At 44.7% G+C, this 21,883-nt stretch overlaps 1 protein-coding gene across 2 annotated transcripts in view; it reads left to right on the top strand.

Annotated features, from left to right (window-relative positions):
- The window catches only part of ankrd11 (ankyrin repeat domain 11), a 110,749-nt gene extending 89,448 nt beyond the window's left edge, over positions 1 to 21,301 (top strand). The window contains exons 5-14 of one of the 2 annotated variants that reach the window (XM_030091007.1): positions 7,572 to 7,745; positions 8,645 to 8,845; positions 8,957 to 9,099; positions 9,390 to 9,537; positions 9,636 to 14,070; positions 14,164 to 16,855; positions 16,947 to 17,045; positions 17,508 to 17,651; positions 18,183 to 18,275; positions 18,380 to 21,301. In XM_030091007.1, the coding sequence (XP_029946867.1) occupies positions 7,572 to 7,745; positions 8,645 to 8,845; positions 8,957 to 9,099; positions 9,390 to 9,537; positions 9,636 to 14,070; positions 14,164 to 16,855; positions 16,947 to 17,045; positions 17,508 to 17,651; positions 18,183 to 18,275; positions 18,380 to 18,565 (8,315 nt within the window). In that variant the 3' untranslated portion in view covers positions 18,566 to 21,301. Of the gene's footprint in view, positions 1 to 7,571; positions 7,746 to 8,644; positions 8,846 to 8,956; positions 9,100 to 9,389; positions 9,538 to 9,635; positions 14,071 to 14,160; positions 16,856 to 16,946; positions 17,046 to 17,507; positions 17,652 to 18,182; positions 18,276 to 18,379 lie in introns of both variants that reach the window. The other variant, XM_030091001.1, reaches the window with a different exon arrangement.
- The last annotated feature ends 582 nt before the right edge of the window (positions 21,302 to 21,883 follow it).

Genomic DNA, 21,883 nt, shown 5'->3' with positions numbered 1-21,883 from the left:
GTCCACACTCCTGTCACACCTGTGTTTATATTAATTAAAACGTCTTGTCTGTGCTACATTTACACTTCATTCGAACGGTATCATGGCTTGTTAGTGAGCTGGAAACGCCTCTTAAGTTTTTCCGGTACACTTGTTTGATCGACATCATGCAACTGAGACCTATTTCCACAGTTTGACTGCAAAGTGTTGCATTCCGCTGAATCAGGGGTAATAACTACAGTCTTATCCTTTTGGTCATCGGGGTTTGTTTTGATGGAGCTTTTTTGTGACTTTGATCGTCACGGTCATTTTCTGCTGCATTAGCTCCGCCACACCGTCACTGCGCAGTGTGGTGGAGCAGCAGTCTTAAAATGTTCAGTCGTAAGATTACACCAGGCTGTCTGTGCTTCCATAACCATGACAACAGTTGTTCCCAATCCCCTCTCACTGTGTGACACGAGAGCGCAGATTTTAAGCCAGGATCTGAGATTCTGCCACAGTTGCTCCTCTGATGAGGATCAGATCAGAATGTATTTGTTACAACTGTTCATGTTGAACATATAAACAAGTTGAATGACGTTTATGACTCGTCACTATTTCAGCCGCTGATTATATGCTTCAGGTTTGAATATTACAAAGGAATATAGATGGGTTTGAGAACAAACAGGAGGATACATTCACTCCATGGCTTCAGACTACTGTAAATCATTAACATTAGAGTTAATAAAGACGTCAGACCTCAGTCTTGTGCTTATTCTGCCCTGTCGTGATTCTCCAAGCCTTCCTTGATGGCATTCTTAAGAGTGTTGGATTGTCGTATTCATTCTCCCTGAGGTCATTGTTTTGCTACTTCCTTTACCCTCATCTTCCTCATCATCACCATTTACAGTCGCAGAATTTACTGCCTATTTACACAACAATGACTTCAACTGAGAACACAAAAATGTTTTGTTGCGTTTTGGGCGTCTGTTTATACAGCAGTGTTGCTCAAAGTCACCAAAGACGCAGGTTTTTGAGATTGCCTCCCTAGGTGTAACGTTTCAAAAATACTCTGGCTTGTCTCCATGTAGATTGCAGCTACTGTGCATGCACACTATGGCCAAGTAGATGGACAATATCAATGGCAGCCTCCAGAGTGGCATGACTTGGTTGACGTGGTTCGTATTCTCCTGGGACTTGATAGTTTTATAGTTGACTCAGTGTAATAGCAATCCAAGTTCCTCATCGGTTCACGTGACTGCCCATGCACTTGTCATGGTTAATGTTTATAGTGTATTGTTCTGCATGTGTGTGGTTTCATTAACAAACATCATCCACGAGTGGCACAACATGAAAAACTGCATCGCTTTCAGGGTTTCTACCGTTGTCGTGTAGACGGACATCGTTTTCAAAATGTTGCTGTGTTGACATGAAACAATCCTGGAACAAAAACACAAAAAACATGAGTTTTCATATGAAACTTTTTGCAAACGGTGTATTAGTCTTTGTAGAATGATGGCAGAACCAGATTGAAACTACAACCTCTCTAACAAGGATCATTCTGAAAATAATTTCTGTGTTCAAACAACCAGTGCATTCTGGAACTGACTGAGGGATCGGTACAACAAGCAGACAAATATATACTTTCTCCTCACCCCTCCTGTTTTAGTTGTTACACAATTATCATCTTATAAGGCATGGGAAACACACACCCACAGCTTCATTAATTCATTTCTGTCACTCCATGCTTGCTGTGATTATTTATCCTATATTTGACTGCTGTCAAATAAACAGCTTTATCTTTCCCAACATATTATTAGCATTAGAAGTAGTTAATTATTGCATTAGTGAGCTGACAGAAGGAATATCTCCTTAAGGACTCCCTGCTAAACTCCTCTGATATATTTGATCCGTTGCTATCTGCTGGACTCAGGTTCTGACTTTTATAAGCATGTTGGAAAAGTGCAGTTTTCAAGGAAGAAAATATGCACAATGAATACACGCAAGACTATATTTCGAGCTGAACTCATGTAGCCAGCTTGCTGTTGATGGTGTAAATGAGCTGTTTCTATTGTGTGGATGGATTTTCGGCTTACTCGGTCACTTTGTCTTGTTGGCAGCCTTTTAGGATATTGCTTGTTATTGCCGTCATGCCTCAGGTGTTTAGTCAGTTTGGCAGTACATTGATGAGTGTAAGCTGATTAATGAGAGTGTTGTGCGTTAGAGATGAAGTAAGTCCCAGGTTCCTGGTAAACACTGGGATAGTTTCCCCAAAGTTAACACCTTTGATTCCCATCATTTTTAAGTCCGTGCTTTGGACTCTTTGAGAAACGGTTCTCAGTCATGCAAAGTTCGAAATGGTGTCCCAGACAGAATGTGACATGGGGCCGTTTAGGGACAGTAAAAGCCCGGCGATGAGAACTAAATTTAAAACTTTCTGAGCTCAGAGAAAGTTGAGTTGTCTTTGGAATAACAGCCCTGACACTAAGATAGCAATGCTTCTTCAGTATGATGCCAAATTTAAAGCATTCTTGCTGCAAGTTCCTGTATTGGAAAAAAACAAAAAGCACTCCTTCCACAATTTCTATTTACTCACTGGTTTTGACAGAATGGCTATTCTAATGTACTCTGTATTGCCAAAAGTATTCGCTCTTTACACACACATGAACTTGAGTAGCATCTCATTCTTAACACTGGGTTTAATATGATGCCACTCCACCCTTTGCAGCTACAATGGTTTCAACTCTTCTAGGAAGCCTTTTCGCAAGGTTTAGAAGTGTGTTGTTAAGAATTTTTGACCATTCTTCCAGAAGGGCATTTGTGAGGTCAAACACTGATGTTGTAGGAGGAAACCTGGCTCCCAGTCTAGAACTCTAATTCATCCCAGAGGTGTTCTTTCAGGTTGAGGTCAGGACTCTATGCAGGCCCGTCAACTTCTTCAACACCAAACTGGCTCATCCATGTTTTTATGGATCTTGCTTTTCTCCACTGTGCACAGTCATGTTGGAACTGGAGGGTGCCATCTCCAAACTGGTTCCACAAAGTTGAGAGCATTAAGTGGTCCAAATGTCTTGGTGTGCTGAATCCTTCAGAATTCCTTTCACTAGATCTCAGGGGCAGAGCCCAGCTCCTTAAAGACAAGCCCGCACCATGAACTCCCCTCTACCTATCTACACTTGGTACAGTGCAGTCAGACAAGTACCATTCTCCTGGCAACCGCCAAACCCAGACTTGTCCATCAGATTGTCACATGGAGAAGCGTGGTTTGTCATTCCAGAGAACATGTCTCTACTGTCCAGTGGCAGAGTGCTTTATGCCACTGCATCCAGAGCTTTGCATTATGCTTGACTGATGTAAGGCTTGGATGCAGCAGCTCGGCCCCCTGAAGCTCTGTACACGCTGTTCTTGAGCTAATCAGAAGATTCCATGAAGTTTGGTGGTCTTTAGTTCTTGACTCTCCAGAAGGTTGGCGACCTCTGCTTACTCTGTGCCTCAGCATCTGAAGACCCCATGCTGTGATTTTTGCTGGCCCACCACTTGTGGTGGGTTGTGGCTGAGTTGCTGTGTTTCCATGTTGCTTCCATTTTGCTATAGCACTACCAACAGTTGATTGTGAGAGAATATCACGGCTGGGCTTATTGCACTTCCTGTCACTGTGTCTCGCTGGGATTCAGTGAACTCCAGAGAGCGACCCGTTCTTTCATGAATGTTTGTAGAAATTGTCTGCAGGCCGAGGTACTTGATTTTCTGCACCTGTGGCCATGGAAGTGATTGCACCACCTGAATTCAATGATTTGGGTAGCTGAGCAAATACTTTGGGTGATTCAGTGTATTTTCTAGACCCAGCACTGTTCGGTGGAGTTTTAGCATTTGTGAAGACATAAGGGGACAAGTTCATGTTGGAGCAGTAACTACCTTTTTCCAAATGTCTCTATAGTTACTACAGGCAGGTTGATGTAGTTTCCCTGCGTTTCTACCTAAGAGTCACGAAACAAAGCTGATGTAATATATTAATTTACTACTAAAATAGAGAACAATGGTGTGCACAGCTGTCCTGAGCAAACAATCATGACACAAAGCACCTGAAAAGCAGCATGTTGGAGGTATTGTCAGTTCTTCACCATGAAGACAAAGTCAAAGACAAACAGAAGGCCATTTCTACACTTTGGAAAAAGCAGCTGACTGAAGTGCAACAAACCTGCCGACTCATCTTCCAATATCAGAGATTTACTATTTACATTTTTTTCTCCTTGCTCTGGTTCTATTTCAGAGCTGTTACAGCTCCTCAATTATACACTTTCTTTTCAAGAAGGCTAATGCGTTTCTCTTGTTCTTAGTACTGCACTAATTTGAGATTAATTTTCACCATGAAAGTTAACTTCTTATTTTGTTTGTTTTATTGAGAGCAAGGTAGAACTGAGAGGTTAATGTTAAAAAAATAACGCTGTAAATTTAGCAAAACACAATTGAGGGTTTTTTTGTGGTGTTTATTGCATCATATGTTTTTTGTGTTTATTTAAAGTAACCTGAATGAATTTTGTGTCATTTTAAACTCATTCAAACTTGATTTTATTTTTGAAAAAGTGGCATCCCAAGTGGTTTTGTTTGGCTTGATGGCTTTTTTTGGCGTTTTACTTTCCTTGTAGTTGTTTGTTCTTTTTCCTTTATCAAAATTTTTCTCTTAGGAACTTTCTCAAAACCAACCAGCACATGGCAAAATAAACACAATAACATAAGTGTGACAACTGAAGTTTTAGTTGTGTAGGTGCACAATGTTTCATAATAAAACTGTGATATAAGTTTGTCTGACAAACTATAGTTTTTCCTGTGGTTTTCATTCTTAAAGCTACAGAGCTGCTTGGACTATTTCTCTGCTGATAAGTGTTAACATGAGGATTGTCTTTCTACCTCTGTGACACTGAACGGAATTCATCGGCAGTGGACACGCTGACTGACAGCACGGTAGATGTGATGTGCCAGTTGGCTGGAGAGGATAGACAGAGCATTGTGCACCTCGTCGTGCTCATGCTGAACGTCTATGAGTCTCTGTTGCTCAGCACAAAGCATTGAGAAAACATCCTGTTGGCCACTTCCTGCCTCTTCTTCCTTAACTTCCTGTTTATGCACTTTTTTACGGGTCCCTAAACAGAACATTGTTTCACTCAAACATGCTACAGTCAGACGTACCTGGTCAGGCTGGTTGGAGAAGTTCTTCTTGTTGTGGCGTCTGTTGGCCATAACTCCGCCAGACAGGTTCTTTGTGTTGATCTTGACTCACACTGTAGTATTGTCTAGTGGCCATATCGAAATCTCGCTCTACTTTATCCAGACGTTCATGTTTGATGTGGTCCCCTCCCCCTGGCTCAGGTAGGCCATCTATTCATCTGGTGACAGTTCCTAGCTTGTCTGCTTGCTTTTATTCTCCTTTTCTCTTATCTTGTTATTCAAGTTTCAAGCGGACGTGAGCGTAAGGTTTCAGCTCCGTCTATAAGCTGAGCAAATATCATTTTACTCAGACACATAAAAGCCAAGCCACGTTCCCTAAATAGACCTCCAGCAGGCAGACAATACTGAGGGAGCAAGCACACCGTGCTGTGTAATTGTTAATTCGTGCCATTTGGTAACTCACATGCAAAGCATTCTTTTAATTCTAGTTTTGAGAAATGATTTGGGGCATACGTTTTAACATTTTAACATCAACAAAGCAGGCCTCACCGTCCTCTTCGGTATCTTCCCTTACAATCTCACGACAATTAAGTTGACACAAGTCATAGAAAGACAAAATCTCATTCCTCATAAACATGTGCAGCAAATGTTCTATGTAACTGTGTCTCATTTCCTCTCAATACTCTCAGGTTAACGCTCACACACCCAGATAGTAGGGGCTGCATTAACAATGTCTGGACTGGCTGGTGAACATTTCCAGTGATTGTGTCTGCACCAACATGGGTATTGTTTCTAATTTACAGAACAACAAACTCACCAGTTAGGTTTGTGCCAACCTGAAACTCATCCATATCTACGTTAAGAAGGCCCGTTTTGCTGCGATTGATCAGTCCGGTATTAGAAGCTTTGGTTTTGTGTGCAGTTTATTCGTCGTCTGTCGGGGTACATCGGGGTAATAACTGCCTTCCTGCTCACCCAGTCTTGTAAACATCGTGTGGAAACGCTATCGTAGCACTTTCTCTGTTCTGCTGCTGAAAAAAAAAAAAAAAAAAAAAAAACATGTTTGGACTGCTTCTGTGGTTCCCGCTGTTAAAGTCTTTGCAGAAGGAATGTGTCTAAAAGGCAAATGCTTTGGAGAACGTGAGAGTGTATCAAAGAGGGGTGGAGGGCACATTAGCTGTAAGTGTTCACAGATGTTAGCGAAAGTTCATCAGCTCCATGCTTGTGACTGGAAAAATATTTTCCTGGAAAGCCTCTAGACACCGGAAGCCCGAGCTGCCATGCTTCCTCCTTGCCTTATTTACTCGTGTCTTTGTGGCCTTGAGCGATGCAGCCAGTCTTGGAATGAGAGAGAACCCACAGAAATCAGGCTGAGACACATCCATGGCTCCGCCGGTGTTACTCCACATGCATGCTCGAGTTTGCCATTTCTATTTTTCTCTCCTTGTGGTTGGAGTCAGCCGTGTCAGTTGCGTTTTCAGTGGGCTGTGGGAGCTGTTACCCTTCGGTGATGAAGTATTACGGTCATGTGTAGCTCTACCCTCTGCATGGGTCATCAGATGGTATGCTGCCACTGAAAATAATTGCTGGGTGTGTCTTTGTGGAGCAGCTGCTTTTGTCCAGTAGCACCGTGTCTCCAGTAACCCTGGCAGGCAGGCAGGCATGTGGTGACCTTGGCAAGGCCATGTTGAATTGAAATATACACCAGCTATTTCGTAATAACCACAGTTCTGCCAAGTCACGCCCTCTTTCCCCTCTTCACGATCCTGGCTGATTGGTCTGGAGTCAGACAGACATAAACACAGTCCCTGATCACCCCTCCTTTTCTCAGGGACAGCTGGGTAATAACACAAAAGTCACCCACTGCACATAACAAACCTCTTGCATACTTGGCTTCATATGCATTGTGCAGCATGTGAGGAAGAGGCGACTTGCTTCAGTGCTGAATACAAAGTAGAGGACACTTTGCTTGTGGTTCTCAGAAGGCAATTCAATCTTTAATAATAATAAAAAATAAATAAAATCTATCTTCTGGTGTGACAAATTAGCGTACAAAGAGCCATCCTATAAAATTGTTATTGTTGTTTCTCATTTGTTTGTTTTTCTCTTTACATTCACTATGAATCCAACACTTGACCAGTGTTTTACACTGTGACAGCCCCAATGTTGAATATTTATCAAGAGCAATAAGAGACACTTTCTATTCATTATTTTCTTTTACTAGCGATGACATGAAATAATGGCAACAATACAATATATTTGAAAATGTGGGCTTAGTATTGGTAATAGGAATATTGCATTCCCAATAAATGTATTCATGTTTTTTTTACTTTTACTAACACTTCAGTTACATTTCTCTCATACAGTCCTGTGAATTAGATTTTTGTGTGAGTGTCCATAATTGCAGTCCAATAAAATTAACTTTGCTTCTCTCACCCTTGTTGCAGAGAAACCAGGCCCAGAGCGGAAGCGCATTAAAAAGGAGCCCACCAACACCCGGAAGGCGGGCTTGCCGTTTGGAATGGGGATGCCAGGGATCCGGGCCGGGTACCCCCTCTCTGAGCGGCAGCAGGTGGCCTTGCTCATGCAAATGACAGCTGAGGAGTCCGTCAACAGTCCAGGTGCGTGCTTAACATTTAGGCCACGTCTTCTGTGAATGGGCTGCGGATGAGGAGAAAGAGATGAGTGGGAGCGTCATCTGAGAGGAAGAGCAGTTTAGGTGGGCTTGAAACGAGCTGAGAAGGGGGGGTGGTGTGTAGTGTTGATTGTTTTGTTATTGTTTACGTTGAGCAAATTCCCTGCTGGATTTATATTTTGAAGCCCTGTGTTGTAGTGCTACGTGCCATTTTGTACGCAGAGCTTCAGATGGGTTCATGTGTGCTGGTGGGATGGTTGTTTTAAAATGCAGCATGCACAGAAACAAGAACAACTCCTCTGTTGCATCAGTCTGCAACTGATGGTGCAATTTCTGCATCTGAGGCTGAAAGAAAACAAACATCTGAATGTAAAAACCATATATCAATATATTCAAGAGTCCCCGTGTGGTTAGATGATTTTTCATGTCTGCTCAAACTGGACATTTCCTTTTGACAGACAAAATGACTCGACTCTAGATTCATTAGACTCCATGAATTCTTTCAGTTGGCATTTGAGAAAAAATTAGGTTTGGGGAAAACCAGTGCGAAGCCACTTTTATTTATATGTTAATTCCTTTGTTGCATGCCTGAAGGCACGGACATAGATTAAGTGAGTGTGTTGCAAATATCATTTGGGACAATAGCTGTACAAACTCAATGATGTAGATGTGATTAAGGCTTGGGTTTAATCTTGTAAATGTGATGAAATGAGCTCCAGTAAAGTAGGTCCAACCAATGCGCTGCTCATTGTTGGAGTCTGATTGCCCCCTTCTGGTTTAGAGCAGGCAAAACACCCGAGTGTTCTTAGCAGTAGTAAACAAAACAGAAACTAAGCAAATTCATTAAGGATGTTCTGGTCTCATTCTCACTTCTCCTCCTTTCAGACACAACACCAAAGCATCAGTCACAGTCCAGTCTGGGTCAGAAGGGAACGCCAAACTCTGCATCTAAAACCAAAGACAAAGTGAATAAACGGAATGAGAGAGGAGAAACTCGACTGCACAGAGCAGCAATCCGTGGAGAGGTACGCCGCATCAAGGAGCTCATCAGTGAAGGTGCTGATGTGAATGTAAAAGACTTTGCAGGTAAGATGTTATTTGCTTCCTGTTATTTTCAAACATTGCAGATAACTGTATTGTCAGCCATGTCTGGTTCAGACTTCTGACACAGTTGAATTTTTTTTTTTTCTTGCGCAGGCTGGACTGCATTGCATGAGGCGTGCAACCGAGGGTATTACGATGTGGCCAAGCAGCTGCTGGCAGCCGGTGCAGAGGTCAACACCAAGGGTCTGGATGATGACACCCCGCTGCATGATGCATCCAATAATGGACATTTCAAGGTAAAAGAATATTGGGCTAACAAAGGCATCTTATCTCCAAATGCCATGAGGATGATGGCGCTAAAGGAAAAGCAAATATGGAATTGTCTTCAATAAATAAAAGCCTGTTTTTCTTAGTGTTGCAGTGAACTGTTTAAATGAAATGATAGCTAGTCAGACTTTAATTTGTGGGTCATTCCTGAGACTACATAAGAACTGTCGCCTTACCTGTGGATTAACGAGAGATTTTAGTAACAACACACCTTAATGTGTTCACTTCAATTAACAAACCAAATGTTTTTCTTCTTCAGGTGGTGAAACTACTTCTACGTTATGGAGGGGACCCGCGGCAAAGTAACAGGAAAGGTGAAACACCTCTGAAGGTCGCCAACTCCCCTACTATGCTCAATTTGTTGCTGGGTAAAGGAACTTACACCTCGAGTGAAGAAAGTTCGTCAGGTATCAAAAATTGAATCTATGACTTTAATGACATAAATTCTCTGCAAGTTATCACTGTTGATGGGATGACTGATTCCTTTTATTTCTGCCTTGCACAGAATCTTCTGAGGAGGAAGATGCCCCCTCGTTCGCCCCGTCCAGCTCTGTCGATGGCAATAACACAGACTCAGAGTTTGAGAAGGGCTTGAAGTTGAAAGGGAAACTCGCAGACCCTCCTAAATCTGCCGTCACACCCATCAAAGACGAATATGAATTTGATGAGGATGATGAGGAAGAGCGTGTCCCTCCCGTGGACGACAAACACCTCTTGAAAAAAGACTTCCGCAAGGACTCAATTAGCAAGACCAACAGCTTCATCTCCATACCCAAGATGGAGGTTAAAACCTATTCCAAAAGCAACTCGCTCACACCAAAGAAACCCGTCAGGCGGATCATCTCTGACAGTAACAGTTCAGACGAGGACGATAGGACGTTGTGTTTCACACCAGCGCCTACGCCGCGGCAACAAACCCAACAAACAAATACCAAGACAAGAGACTCTGGCAGCCTGAGCTCGAAACAGCAAAAAGACAAGAATAAAGTCAAAAAGAAGCGGAAGAAGGAGAGTAAAAACAATGTCAGTAAAGAAGTCAGGTTTGGCAAAGTCAATGACAAATTCTGTACATCTGACTCTGATTGCGGAGATTTAGAGAGTGAGGATGATAAGGGCTCTAATAGTTTAAAGGACTCTTCTGCAACAAACCTGAAAGACTCTCCTGGCTTTAACGCATCCTCCTCGTCGCATGTAAACTCTCAAAAACAAGCGCCGTCTTTAGCAGAACAGCATCCAAAGCAGTGGAGGACAGATGGTTGGAAGACTGTGTCGTCCCCCACGTGGTCGGATGTCAGTTCTCTCTCAGATTCTGTCAGAACGAGACTGTCCAGTGAGTCTGATTACTCCTCAGCTGAATCTAGTGTGGAGTCAATAAAACAGGTGAAGAGAAAAGCGCAAGAGAACAAAAAGAAGAATAACAATGTGCACAGTAGCACAGTGGACAAGAAAAACTCTGAACTCTACAAAAACTCGACAGAGAGCGTCTCAAAAGCTGATGTCGATGGGAAAGTGATAAAGAAGCATAAAGTGAAGCACAAGCACAAAAACAAGGAAAAAGATAAAGCTCCAAGTCTCGTGCTTAATCAAGATATGAATGAGAAATTTGTCAAGAGTTATTCCTTTGATTTCGATGATTCAAGACAGAAGTCTTTAATTGTTGAGTCAGATTCGCCGGCTGAGAGCAAGGTCAAATTATCCAAACACGAAAAAGACCACTCAAAAAAGGAGGACAGGCTTTCAAAAACCAAGTCGGAGGATAAAGACTGGTCATCTGGCAAAGACATGCATAGAACAACAAAAGAGGAGAAAAACAAGAAAACAAAGGACTCCACCAAGGACAAGACGAATAAGGAGGAGAGGGAGAAGCCTGTAAAATCTGACAAGGATAGAAATGTCAAAGAGAAGGAGAAACCCAAGGAGGATAAACAAAAGGCTCACAAGGAGGAGAAAAAGAAAAAGTCCAAGGAGAAGTCCTTAAAAGCCGACAGGAAAAGTGAACAGAAGGAGGAAAAACATCTAAAAGTTGACAAGGAGAAAAACACCAAGGAAGAGGAGAAGAAATGTAAAAAGGACAAAGCTCAGAAGGAAGAGTCTGAGTATGACGGCTTTGACGTCAACAACCATTTCCTCAACCTGGAGGACACAAAACTCAGTGCTTCAGACGACCACCATGACAGATGGGGCTCTGAGATGTCCTCGGACTCCTCGCTCTACGGTGATGACAGTTGGGATGCGCCTGTCAAAGAGTACAAGGAATACAAAGCCAACAATGCTGTTAAATTAATTGTTGAGACTGTTAAGGAGGAGACGAGGAGGAAAGACAACAAAGTCAAGGACAAGAAATCAGATCACCCTGAGAAAAGATTAGAGAAAGAAGTCACTTCTAAGAAAAAGGACAAAGACTCCTCAGAAAAGGCAAATGAAAAGAAGAAGGACTGGTCAGAAAAACAAAAATTAAACTCCAGCTATTCAGTTGAGAAAGAAAAGAAGCGAAAAGAGTCCACAGACACGGTCAAAGACAAAAAAGACAAGGATTCTCTGGACATCAGTCGAGATCGTAAAGACTCGTATGAGTTCATTAAGGAGAGAAAGGACGTAAAAATCAAGCAAGAGTCTATAAGAGATGATTATGGCAATGACACCTTCTTCAAAGATATTGACACTGTCAGCAAAACATGTGATATCAGAGAAAGAAACCACTCTGGAAAGGATAAAGAAAAGAAGGGTGAAGGAATTGAGAAACGAGAAAAGACTAAAGCTGACAAGCACAAAGAAAAAACAAAAGACAGAGGAGCAGATCTGGACAAGGACAAAAGCGAGAAAAGCTCCACGGAAAAAACTGTCAAGGATAAGGATGCAGACCGGGGCACCAAAGACAAGAAGGAGGGAGCCAAAGACAAACACAGAGACTCTCATGGCAAAGACAAAGATCGAAAGATGTCTTCAGACCAGACAAAAGACAAGAAAGAAAAGGCCTCTCAAGACAAGCATGCTGATAAAGAGAAGGACTTCTTGGAGATCAAGAAAGAAGAGAGAAAACCAGAAAAAACTGGGGTAAAGACGTGGTACAAAATAGCTGACATATTTACCGATGAGAGTGATGAGGACGAGGACAGTTACAACGGCGGAGGACTTGTTTCCGACCCTATCAGAAAGGATTCGACTCCTGACCAAGATGACCTCTCTCACTTCCCCGCAGAAAAAATGAGGAAATCATCTGCTGACGCAAAACATAACACAGAAAAGGCAAAAGACAAAGAACACAAAGAAAAGAAGAAAGATAAGACCACTTTTGATACAGGTAAGGAGAGGAAAGGCTCCCTCGAAAAACACAACAAGGATAAGAAAGATTCTGTAGATGCCAAACACAAGGAAAGAAAAGACAGGATGTCCATGGAGTCGAACCAGGACAAGAAAAATAAGCAGAAGCTGTTGGACAAAAGGGACACAAGTGAGGAAAAAACAAAGAGCAAATATAAAGACAAGCAGGATCACTCAAAGGAAAGGAAGCCCTCAAAAGGTAGTGGTGACAACGAGAAGTCCCTCTTGGAAAAACTGGAAGAGGAGGCCATGAATGACTACAAGGATGACTCCAATGACAAGAACAGTGAAATCTCGTCAGACAGCTTCACTGACAGAGGTCATGAGCCCATCCTCACCAGCTACTATGACTCCATCAGCCTGGCAGACATGTCCGAGGACAGGAGAGACTCCCTGTCCATATCGACGCCACAAGACAAATTCAGAGAGAAAGAGAGGCACCGGCATTCCTCCTCATCCTCGTCCAAGAAAAGCCACGATAAAGAGAAAGAAAAGGTCAAGAAAGACAAAGGAGACAAACGTGACAAAACTGAGGAAATCAGAGAGTCCTACAGCCGCAGAGAAAGCCTACCTTTCGAGAAAGAACCTATGCCTCTGGAGGCAGATCCATACACGTTCCCGTATGGAGGAAAGGGAGATGGCGATGACGACTTTGATAAGACCCTCGAGTTTGAGAAAGAGATGTCCAAAAAGGACAAAGACAAAGCAAGCGGCATCATCAGTGACAGAATGAAGGACAAAAAGAAAAAGGAGAAACACAAGGAAAAGTTGAAGGATGAGAAAAATAAATATGTCGATGGCTTTGGGTCTTTCAAACACGCCAAAGAGGACGTGAAATCTGGGTTAAAAGACAGTCCGCAGGTCACTGTTCTTAAGGACAGGTCGAAAGAAGACAGTCCTAAATTTGAATTGAAAAGAGACAGAAATCGAGACACATTAGACAAAGACAGCAGAATAGACCACAGTAAATCCAAGGTTAAGGATGAAACTGATAAGCTCACTCAGGCAAAAGACACAGTACGCAAAGATAATCGCCCACGGGAGAAACTTTTGGTGGATGGCGATTATCAAATGACTAGCTTTGGTCAGATGCTGAGTCTGAAAGACCAGGAGATTGAGGAGCGCCACAAGAGACACAAAGAGAGAATGAAGCAGATGGAGAAATTAAGACCCAAGACCGGAGATCCTAAGCTCAAAGACAAAGCCAAGTCTACAGAGGAAATGCGAAAGAACCGCACTGAGCTCTCATCTAAGAAATCCAACAGCCTGGAGTCTGGCCTTAAAGAGAAGAAGCTTAAAGACGTGGGTCTCCCCGCCCAGATGATGTCGCCAGGGAGGAAGTTCCAGCCTACTGATAGTCAGAACTCCAAGGACTGGCTGGCTGGCCACCAAATGAAGGAGAATCTCCCTGCTTCTCCCAGGCCAGATCAAAACAGGCCCACAGGCGTCCCCACACCTACGTCTGTCATCTCCTGCCCCAGCTTTGAGGAAGTAATGCAGACTCCACGTACCCCGTCTTGCAGTGCAGAGGATTATCCTGACATTATGCTGGACGGTCTGGACAACTCCTCGGCTATGACCATGTCAATGAATGCCTGCTCTCCCTCCTTCTTTGAAAGGTATTTAAAGTTGCCAGTATGCATTTGTGGTCTGTACGTTCTTAACTCTGATGTGTTGTCTGATGTGTTGTTTTTCTGTTCTCTACCCAGCAGGTACTCAAACTCTCACAGTTTTCAGGAGGGAACTTGTCCGACACCAGCCAAGAACCTGCAGCTGCCGCTTGTCAGCCGTTCTGCGTCCTCTGAAGTCCGACGGCCTCTTGATGACGAATTTAAGGCTGAGGCCGACAAATTTCTTCGACAGCAGAGTGATCTGGCAGGAGATTTTGATCCATCCTCATCCTGTCAACCTCTGGAGGACAAATCGGCTGCTGCCGACAGGCTGGAGTGCCCGTCGTCGCCGTATTTCTCCCCAATCAGACTGTTGTCTCCTCGGCGGGAGCCAGCCCACCCAACACCGGATCTGACAGCGCCGAGTCTTTCATGTACCGAGGGAACTGAACACCTGCCTGACAGTGTGTACAACAGCTTCTTGCCGAAACCCTCTACACCAGTGCACAGGCCAGATCCCCAGGAACCTTGCTTTGACATTGCTGCGCCACCAACTCCAGCTCCTGCTGCCCTGCCGCCGCTGGATATTGACGACATCTCTGAGCCTCACCACAGTGAGCCCAACCTGGTTCTCTCAGATCTCCCATCTGTAACAGAAGAACAAGAGCAGGAAGATGAAGAGGAGGAGGAGGAGGATGAGGAGGAGGAGGAAGATGGTGACCTGGATGAGAGACCCGATGAAGACCACTGTGCTGTGGACAATCCGGAAGAAACAAGAGAACTTTGTTCCTTCTCCCCTCAGGTTGAGGATCCACTGAGGAAGAGCTGGCCCGCAGAGTCTCCAGACCATCAGGAGCCAGAGGTTCACCATCTGTCTCCAACACACTCTGCTCCAAACCACGGAGAAAACTGTTTTGACCACAACATGGGTTGGAATCCTGATATGGACCTTAAGTCTCCCCACAGGACGTATGGGGAGATAGAAGCTGCTGTCTCTAAAATAACAAGCCCTTACTCCCACTCGGACACTGAACCTTTATCTGGGCATCCCTCCGTCACTCCCCCGTACGCAACCTGGAACCGGTGGCATAAAGAGGAACCAGAGGACTTTGATGAGCAGAAGGAGGCTGTGGCTGATATCCCTTCTCCTGAGAGGCCTGACACAGCCATGGATGATGAACCAACTTATTTAAACACATCCTCATCCTCCAATCGATTGGAGTCTTTCTTTCAGGACTGTAACAAGCCAAATATTGAGGAGACACATCAGATGGACGCAGAGTCGGCTTGTGAAGAACCAGACAGCAGACAGACCGCACATAACTTCAGCGCCACCACAGAAGGCCACATGGCTCCAGCCGTGGAGCCAGAGCCTGTCGTACCCTGGGTAGGCCCATTTCCAGCTGAACCAGATGAAATCGATGATCTGGGACCATTTTCTTTGCCAGACCTACCACTACCAGACAAGTCAGAGGAGCCTGAATCGCAAGAACCTGAGCTAACTGACCACAACAAGACTGTCCCAATTCACATCAGACATACAATTACAGACAGAGAGTCCCCGGACCTAATGGAGGTAGACCTACCAAGTCTGTCAAAGACTTCTTGTCCTCCTGGAGATATTGCTTTGGAGGAGTCTGATGGACAAGACGTGGTTGTACCATCGCCGCATGCCACCTTCCAGTCAGAGCTGGAGCCTGAGCCTCAAAGCGTACCCATCAACAGCTCTCTGTCTCTGACCCAGCAGCCTGGCAGCATTTCGGAGAGAAAGTTCCCCTATGGAGGGCTTGAAGAGTCCGATCCCAGTATGTTGTATTCACCGGTAAAATCGGATGTCTCCCAACAACATCAAATCCCAATCCACTCCCTGACTGAGACTTTGCAGCTGCCACTGGATTCAGTTTCTGCCGTTAACCCAGAGGCAAGGCAGGAGGAAGTGTCCGAAGCTGCTGCTGAGCCTGTGTCGTGCAGTCCTCTTCCTCAGCTCCCCGTGACAGTCTCCCTGTCCACCACAGTTGAACTACCAGACGCTCAGGAGCCCACGTCCAAGCTCGCCCCGGTAACCTTGACCACTGTGTCCGCCACTGTAGACATCCCGAAGAAGGTGGACGAGATCCCTCAGAGAGTGACCCGCAATCGCGCCAAGAACAATCCCTCTGCTGCTGCTGTCGTCCCTCCTACCTCCAGCATGATAACCTCGTCTGCTGCTGCCGCCCCTGTGACTACCAGTCCAGCGGTGAGCATCAACCCAATTCCCACAAGAACCCCAACACCCACTTCAGCTCCCTCCTTCTCGGCTCTAAAGAAAGACAAAGACTCTGGAATTAGCGTCTCCTCTGCAGTGTGTAACACAACGCCAGCTTTGTCTGTACCGACCTCCATAACAGCGTCTGCATCGGTGGTTCTCAGTCGGACAACTAAAGGTCGCCCTCTGCCCATGGAGGAAGAGGAATCTCAGACTCAGCACCCGCGGAAGAGGAAGTTCCCTCGTTCTGCAGGGCAGCAGGTCCAGGTCCAGCTTGTCAATACGGCCATGCAGCAGACCAGGGAAATGATTCAGCAAACTCTGGCTGTAGTTGTCAATGCCATCAAGCTGGATGATATAGAGCCCTACCACAGCGACCGCTCCAACCCTTACTTTGAGTACCTGCAGATCAGGAAGAAGATTGAGGAAAAGAGGAAGATTTTGTGCTACATCACCCCTCAAGCTCCACAGTGTTACGCTGAATATGTGACCTACACCGGCTCCTACCTGCTGGACGGCAAGCCTCTCAGCAAACTTCACATCCCTGTGGTAAATTATTGTATCTTTTACCCAATCCTACAGCCTGTCTTATTGTTGTAGTCCAAATGATGGTTTATAAATACTGTTTTATTCTCATCAGATTGCCCCACCTCCATCACTGTCAGAACCTCTGAAGGAGCTCTTCAGGCAGCAGGAGGCAGTGAGAGGAAAGCTCAGGTTGCAGCACAGCATAGAGCGGGTAAGAAAGACGTTTTCGACATATGAACACCCCCCCCCCCCCCCCCCCCCCCCCCCCCCACCCCCACATACTTCATTTATGCACAATGTCCTACTTTCAGTCTTCACTCACTCCATTCCTGTTTTCATGCATTCAGCTACACACATGTGCTCTGAATGCTACGAGCACTTCTTTGATGAGAGATCAAAGCTTCCCTTTTAAAAATAGAAATGCAAGTGAAATCTGCATAGCCTCCACTTCCGAGGCTGAGTCAGAGGGAATTGCACGCACAAATCTATTTCATCTTTCATCTAATTAAGTGGCAGCCGTCTTTTGTGATGTATGGAGCAGCTTCGTTTTCTGCTAACAGAAAAAAAAAAAAAATAGAGAGAGAGATAGAAAACAGGCAGCCATACAAATGTTCCCCTCAATGTTCAACGTCTCATATTATTTGTCTGTGTGTGGTGTCTTCGCTGTTCACAGGAGAAGCTGATTGTGTCCTGTGAGCAGGAGGTTTTAAGGGTCCACTGCAGAGCAGCCCGGACAATAGCCAATCAGGCTGTGCCGTTCAGCGCCTGCACCATGCTACTGGACTCTGAAGTCTACAATATGCCATCAGAGAGTCAGGTGGGAATCATATGAGTTAGTGGGGCCATCTCGGTTGTGAGTTTTCACAGTGTCAGACGATTGGATTATTGTATACCAGTTTTTCTTTTTATTTGTTTGTTTTTTTTTTTTGTCTTAACTTTCCATCCACTTGATGTTGATAGAAATGAACAAAAATCCAAACAGTAACTGGCATATTTCACTTGGTGTAGACTGGCTGTTCTCTGAGAAAGTCTCCTCTTCAAGCTAATAAATGGAGTTCACAGCAGCTGCAGTCATACGAAATGCTGTATAAAGCGAATTTTCCCATCTGCAGAAGAACAAAACTTTCAGGTCATGAAAATGCATTCATTGATTTAAATCTGGTAAATTTCGTTTGATTGATAATTTGTCATTGATCCATGGCGAGTCGGTACCTGACAGCTAAAGTCTGTCCAGGGAAGTTTAATTATGAATAGGAAGTCTTATAAAAAGACAATAGCTGAATGACAGCAGATTCGTGGTAAGTCTGCTGCTGTCCGTGGCGCTAAAGTAATTGTTGGTCATTCTCAGGGTGATGAGAACAAATCCGTGAGGGACCGCTTCAACGCCCGCCAGTTCATTTCCTGGATTCAGGACGTGGACGATAAATATGACCGCATGAAGGTAAACGCCGGCACTCTTTACCACTTAAGTCTGTATTTTTCTTTGGTGAGACCCATTCGTATGTGCATTTACCAAGTGACTTATGTGCGGATTCCTCCCCGCAGACGTGTTTGTTGATGCGACAGCAGCACGAGGCGGCGGCGCTCAACGCGGTGCAGAGGATGGAGTGGCAGCTGAAGGTCCAGGAGCTGGACCCGGCGGGCCACAAGTCCCTCTGCGTCAACGAAGTCCCGTCCTTCTACGTGCCGATGGTCGACGTCAACGACGACTTTGTCCTGCTGCCTGCGTGACACACCCACAGTCACAGATAGAGAGCGGACTTCGACCGAATCACTTCTTCTCAAAGAGACTTCGTTGAACAGAACGAATGGAAAGGGCTAGCAAGTTTGAAAGAGGACTTCAGGCAAGAAAAAATTATATTCTATAGAAAAAGAGTAAAGGTGAATAACTTGCTCTCGATTCCCTTCCGTGAAGAAGGAAACCTGTTTTTACTGGGGAAAAAGAAAACACACAACTTGCACTTTCATCCTCAAAGTTTTTACGCTTTTGTTTGTTCAGAGCACGAGAAGCAGAAACAGTTTTTGCTTTGAAGCTTTGACGTGGGGACACGCCTCCTCAGTGCTCAGCTACTGTGAGACGGGGGACAGAGATATATTTTCTGCGTCGGTTTTTTGATCCCCGCTTCAGTACCCACCGCCGCCACCGGGAGGACGCGTCCGAGAAGAGCTCTCCCGCGGTGCCTGCTGGGAGGGAGGACTGAGGAGAGCCTCCCCCGTCGACGCAGAGCGCCCGGCGGCCGGGGAGGAGATCTCGCGCGGCGTCGCGGTGCATCTCGCAGATCTTTCAACGGATCCAGGAAGCGACAAAGCCAACCACTGATGGTTTCCCCAGAGAGGACGCCCTCTCCCTCTCCATTCATACTACACCGGGCTTCGCCCAGACGAAGCCCGGAGCGTGTTGGGACGCAGCAGAGGGTTAACGGTGTGTGTTGCACGTCAGGGCCCAGCGCCTGAGAGGAGTGAGACTGACCCCGCAGCCTCTCGGCCTGGCGAAACAGGACGGGACGAGCACGGGTCTCTGGGAACAGACCGGAGTGTTCCCCAGCGGCCCCCGCTCGCTCCAACACAAACACGTCAGACCGCCACGGACTGCAAACACACCGCAGGACAACCAGAAGAAACAAACATAACGAATGTCGAGATTCAAAGAGACTATGGAGAAACTGCAGTCTGGCAGGAAGAGAGAAATATTGTTTTTGTCTATTTCTTTACTTGGGCATTTCATTGTTTCTGAGGAAGTGACTTGAAACACTACAGAGCCAATATTAGTTTAATGGAAAAAAAAAAACAAAAGAAAACTGAAAAAAAGTTGTATTCCGTAAAATATGTACAGTTTTTATATTCGTTAACCAATGTATTCTTGCTGCCTTCTAGATAATTTATTTTGCCACACATTACTGCACAGTTGTAAATAACCTATGTACTGTAATATCACTCAGTTAAGTGTAAAGAAAAAAGGTAAAAGAATTAAAAATTATCTTTTTATGTACAGTTCACTTTTGGGCAGCACTTTCCCCCCCCCCCCCCCCCCCCCCTCCTCATATCCATGGGCCAAAACGTGTACTCGGTTCTGTCAGTATTTGAAAGACTCCAGTGCACAGTCACACGATCCCATCCGTAAGATTCAGTCCGGAGTTCAGTAACGGAAACTCGCCGGGACACGAGTCGCCTCAACACACACAGAGTCCGGATTCAGACGAGCCTCCGCAGGCCGACCACCACACAGCCCCTCAGATGTAGCAGAATAGTTGTCGAGGATTTATTTAAAGAATAGCCAGAGGATTATTATTCACTGCTTTACTACACAAATATATCTGAAAAATTTCGAACCAAGAAAATGCCTTTTTCCGTGGGGGAAAAAAAAAAAATGTACTCATTGTTGGGCAGCGTCACATAGATATATAGAAATATATATATAGATGAGATGAAAGTGACCGTGAGATGTCATTCACAAGCAAAACCATTGTATTTGTGGAGAATGAGTTCAAATTATTTCTTTTGCAGGTTTTTTTTTTTTTATTATTTCTTGCCAAAAAATTTGAAATGATTTCTGATCATAGCAAAACATCTGAAGGTTTTTTCACCACGTCACTTCTCGTCCTGTTCGCCCACCTCATCTCATTCTCGCATTAAAGAAAAAAAAATAAAAAAAAAAAAAGCAAGCACACCAAAATCTTTCATTCCACCTCCCCTCTCTCTGAGCAGGGTGACTCCAGCTGCCCCTCATCCAGAGCCCCAGCTCGTTCCCCACTGCGCCCACTAGGTGGCGTCAGTCGATCAAGAAGTGAAACTCCTGCAGTCCTTCACTTCAGATGTTTTTAACTTGAACTCTCATGCACTCACCGGAGAGGTGGTTTCTCTCGCCAGACTCGACAACACCCGATCGGAGCGAATAATGTTCATCCTAAATTCTATCACCGTTGACTCTCCAGGGGGGCTTGGCTCGTGCTGTCAGGGATTTTAAATGTTAGCTTACTTCCTCATGTTACTTACCTGTGTGGCGGCGTTGGCCTTCTTTTTTTTTTTTCTTCTTCTTCTTCTTCTTACGGTTATTTGTGTTTGGCCCAAGCAGACAAGACTTCACCGAGACTTAAACTTTTTCTCAGAATGAACCAAAAAGTGATCAGATTTCAACACATTCAGCGGAGGGGAAAGACACAGCCGCATGCTGAGCAGATTGATTTGACTCGTTCGTTTTCCCAGTAGATTAAAATCCCAGTTTAAATCTTGATTTAAGTTGATCTTGTATTGAATTGCAATTTTAAGTTTTTTAAAAAAAAAAATTCCCGTACAGGAAGCCGCTCATGTAATCTGATGGCAATATAATCTGAATCCTTTTCAGTTCTTTACACACTGTCAGTCGGCGTAGCTGTGTTTGGTTTATACCGTCTAGTCAAAGTGCAATGGTTGTTACTATTACACTGTGCAGACAAGGTGGCAAGGCTAGATGTATAGTCATGGGTATTTTAAAAAGATTCACACATACTGGTTGGTAAACATACGTATTCAGACACAAAGCCAGATACAATAGCCAGAGTTGTTGTTTTTATAAACCCCTGTTTGTCATGTATTTGGTTTTGTTTTGTTTTGTTTTTTTTTATTGTTTTTGTTGTTTTCTTACAGTTTTTGGGAAGAGGGGTTTTAAGGTGTGTTTTGTTCACAGAATCTGTGTGTGTTTTTATCAGTGTGCGTAGTTTTTGAATGTTGTGTTGATCCTCGGGGGATTTGTTTTTAGTTCCTGTACAAAGCATAACCACCAGTGGCATGTCAATCACGTTGCTTATCGAGCAGAATGTATACCGTTACTATGCCCTGACCGACGCCCTCTCACTATTGTTTACAAGACATCAAGAGCGTTTTTCCGTTTCGTGTGTCACCCCCTGTTTTCGTTCGCTTGTTTAAGCCCTGCCTTTGTTTTGTACGTGAGAAACCAGTCGTTTGTTTGAACCACAAAGGCTTGAAATGGTGATGGTGGACTCAGCTGACAGGTCGCCTGTCTCCCCCGCCCCGCCCCGCCCCCCTCCCCTCCCCGACACCTCGGTCTGCGGT

This window comes from Salarias fasciatus, chromosome 1 (assembly GCF_902148845.1).
Source record: "Salarias fasciatus chromosome 1, fSalaFa1.1, whole genome shotgun sequence".
Lineage (NCBI taxonomy): Eukaryota > Metazoa > Chordata > Actinopteri > Blenniiformes > Blenniidae > Salarias > Salarias fasciatus.
This window is presented reverse-complemented; position numbering and strand designations above follow the sequence as displayed.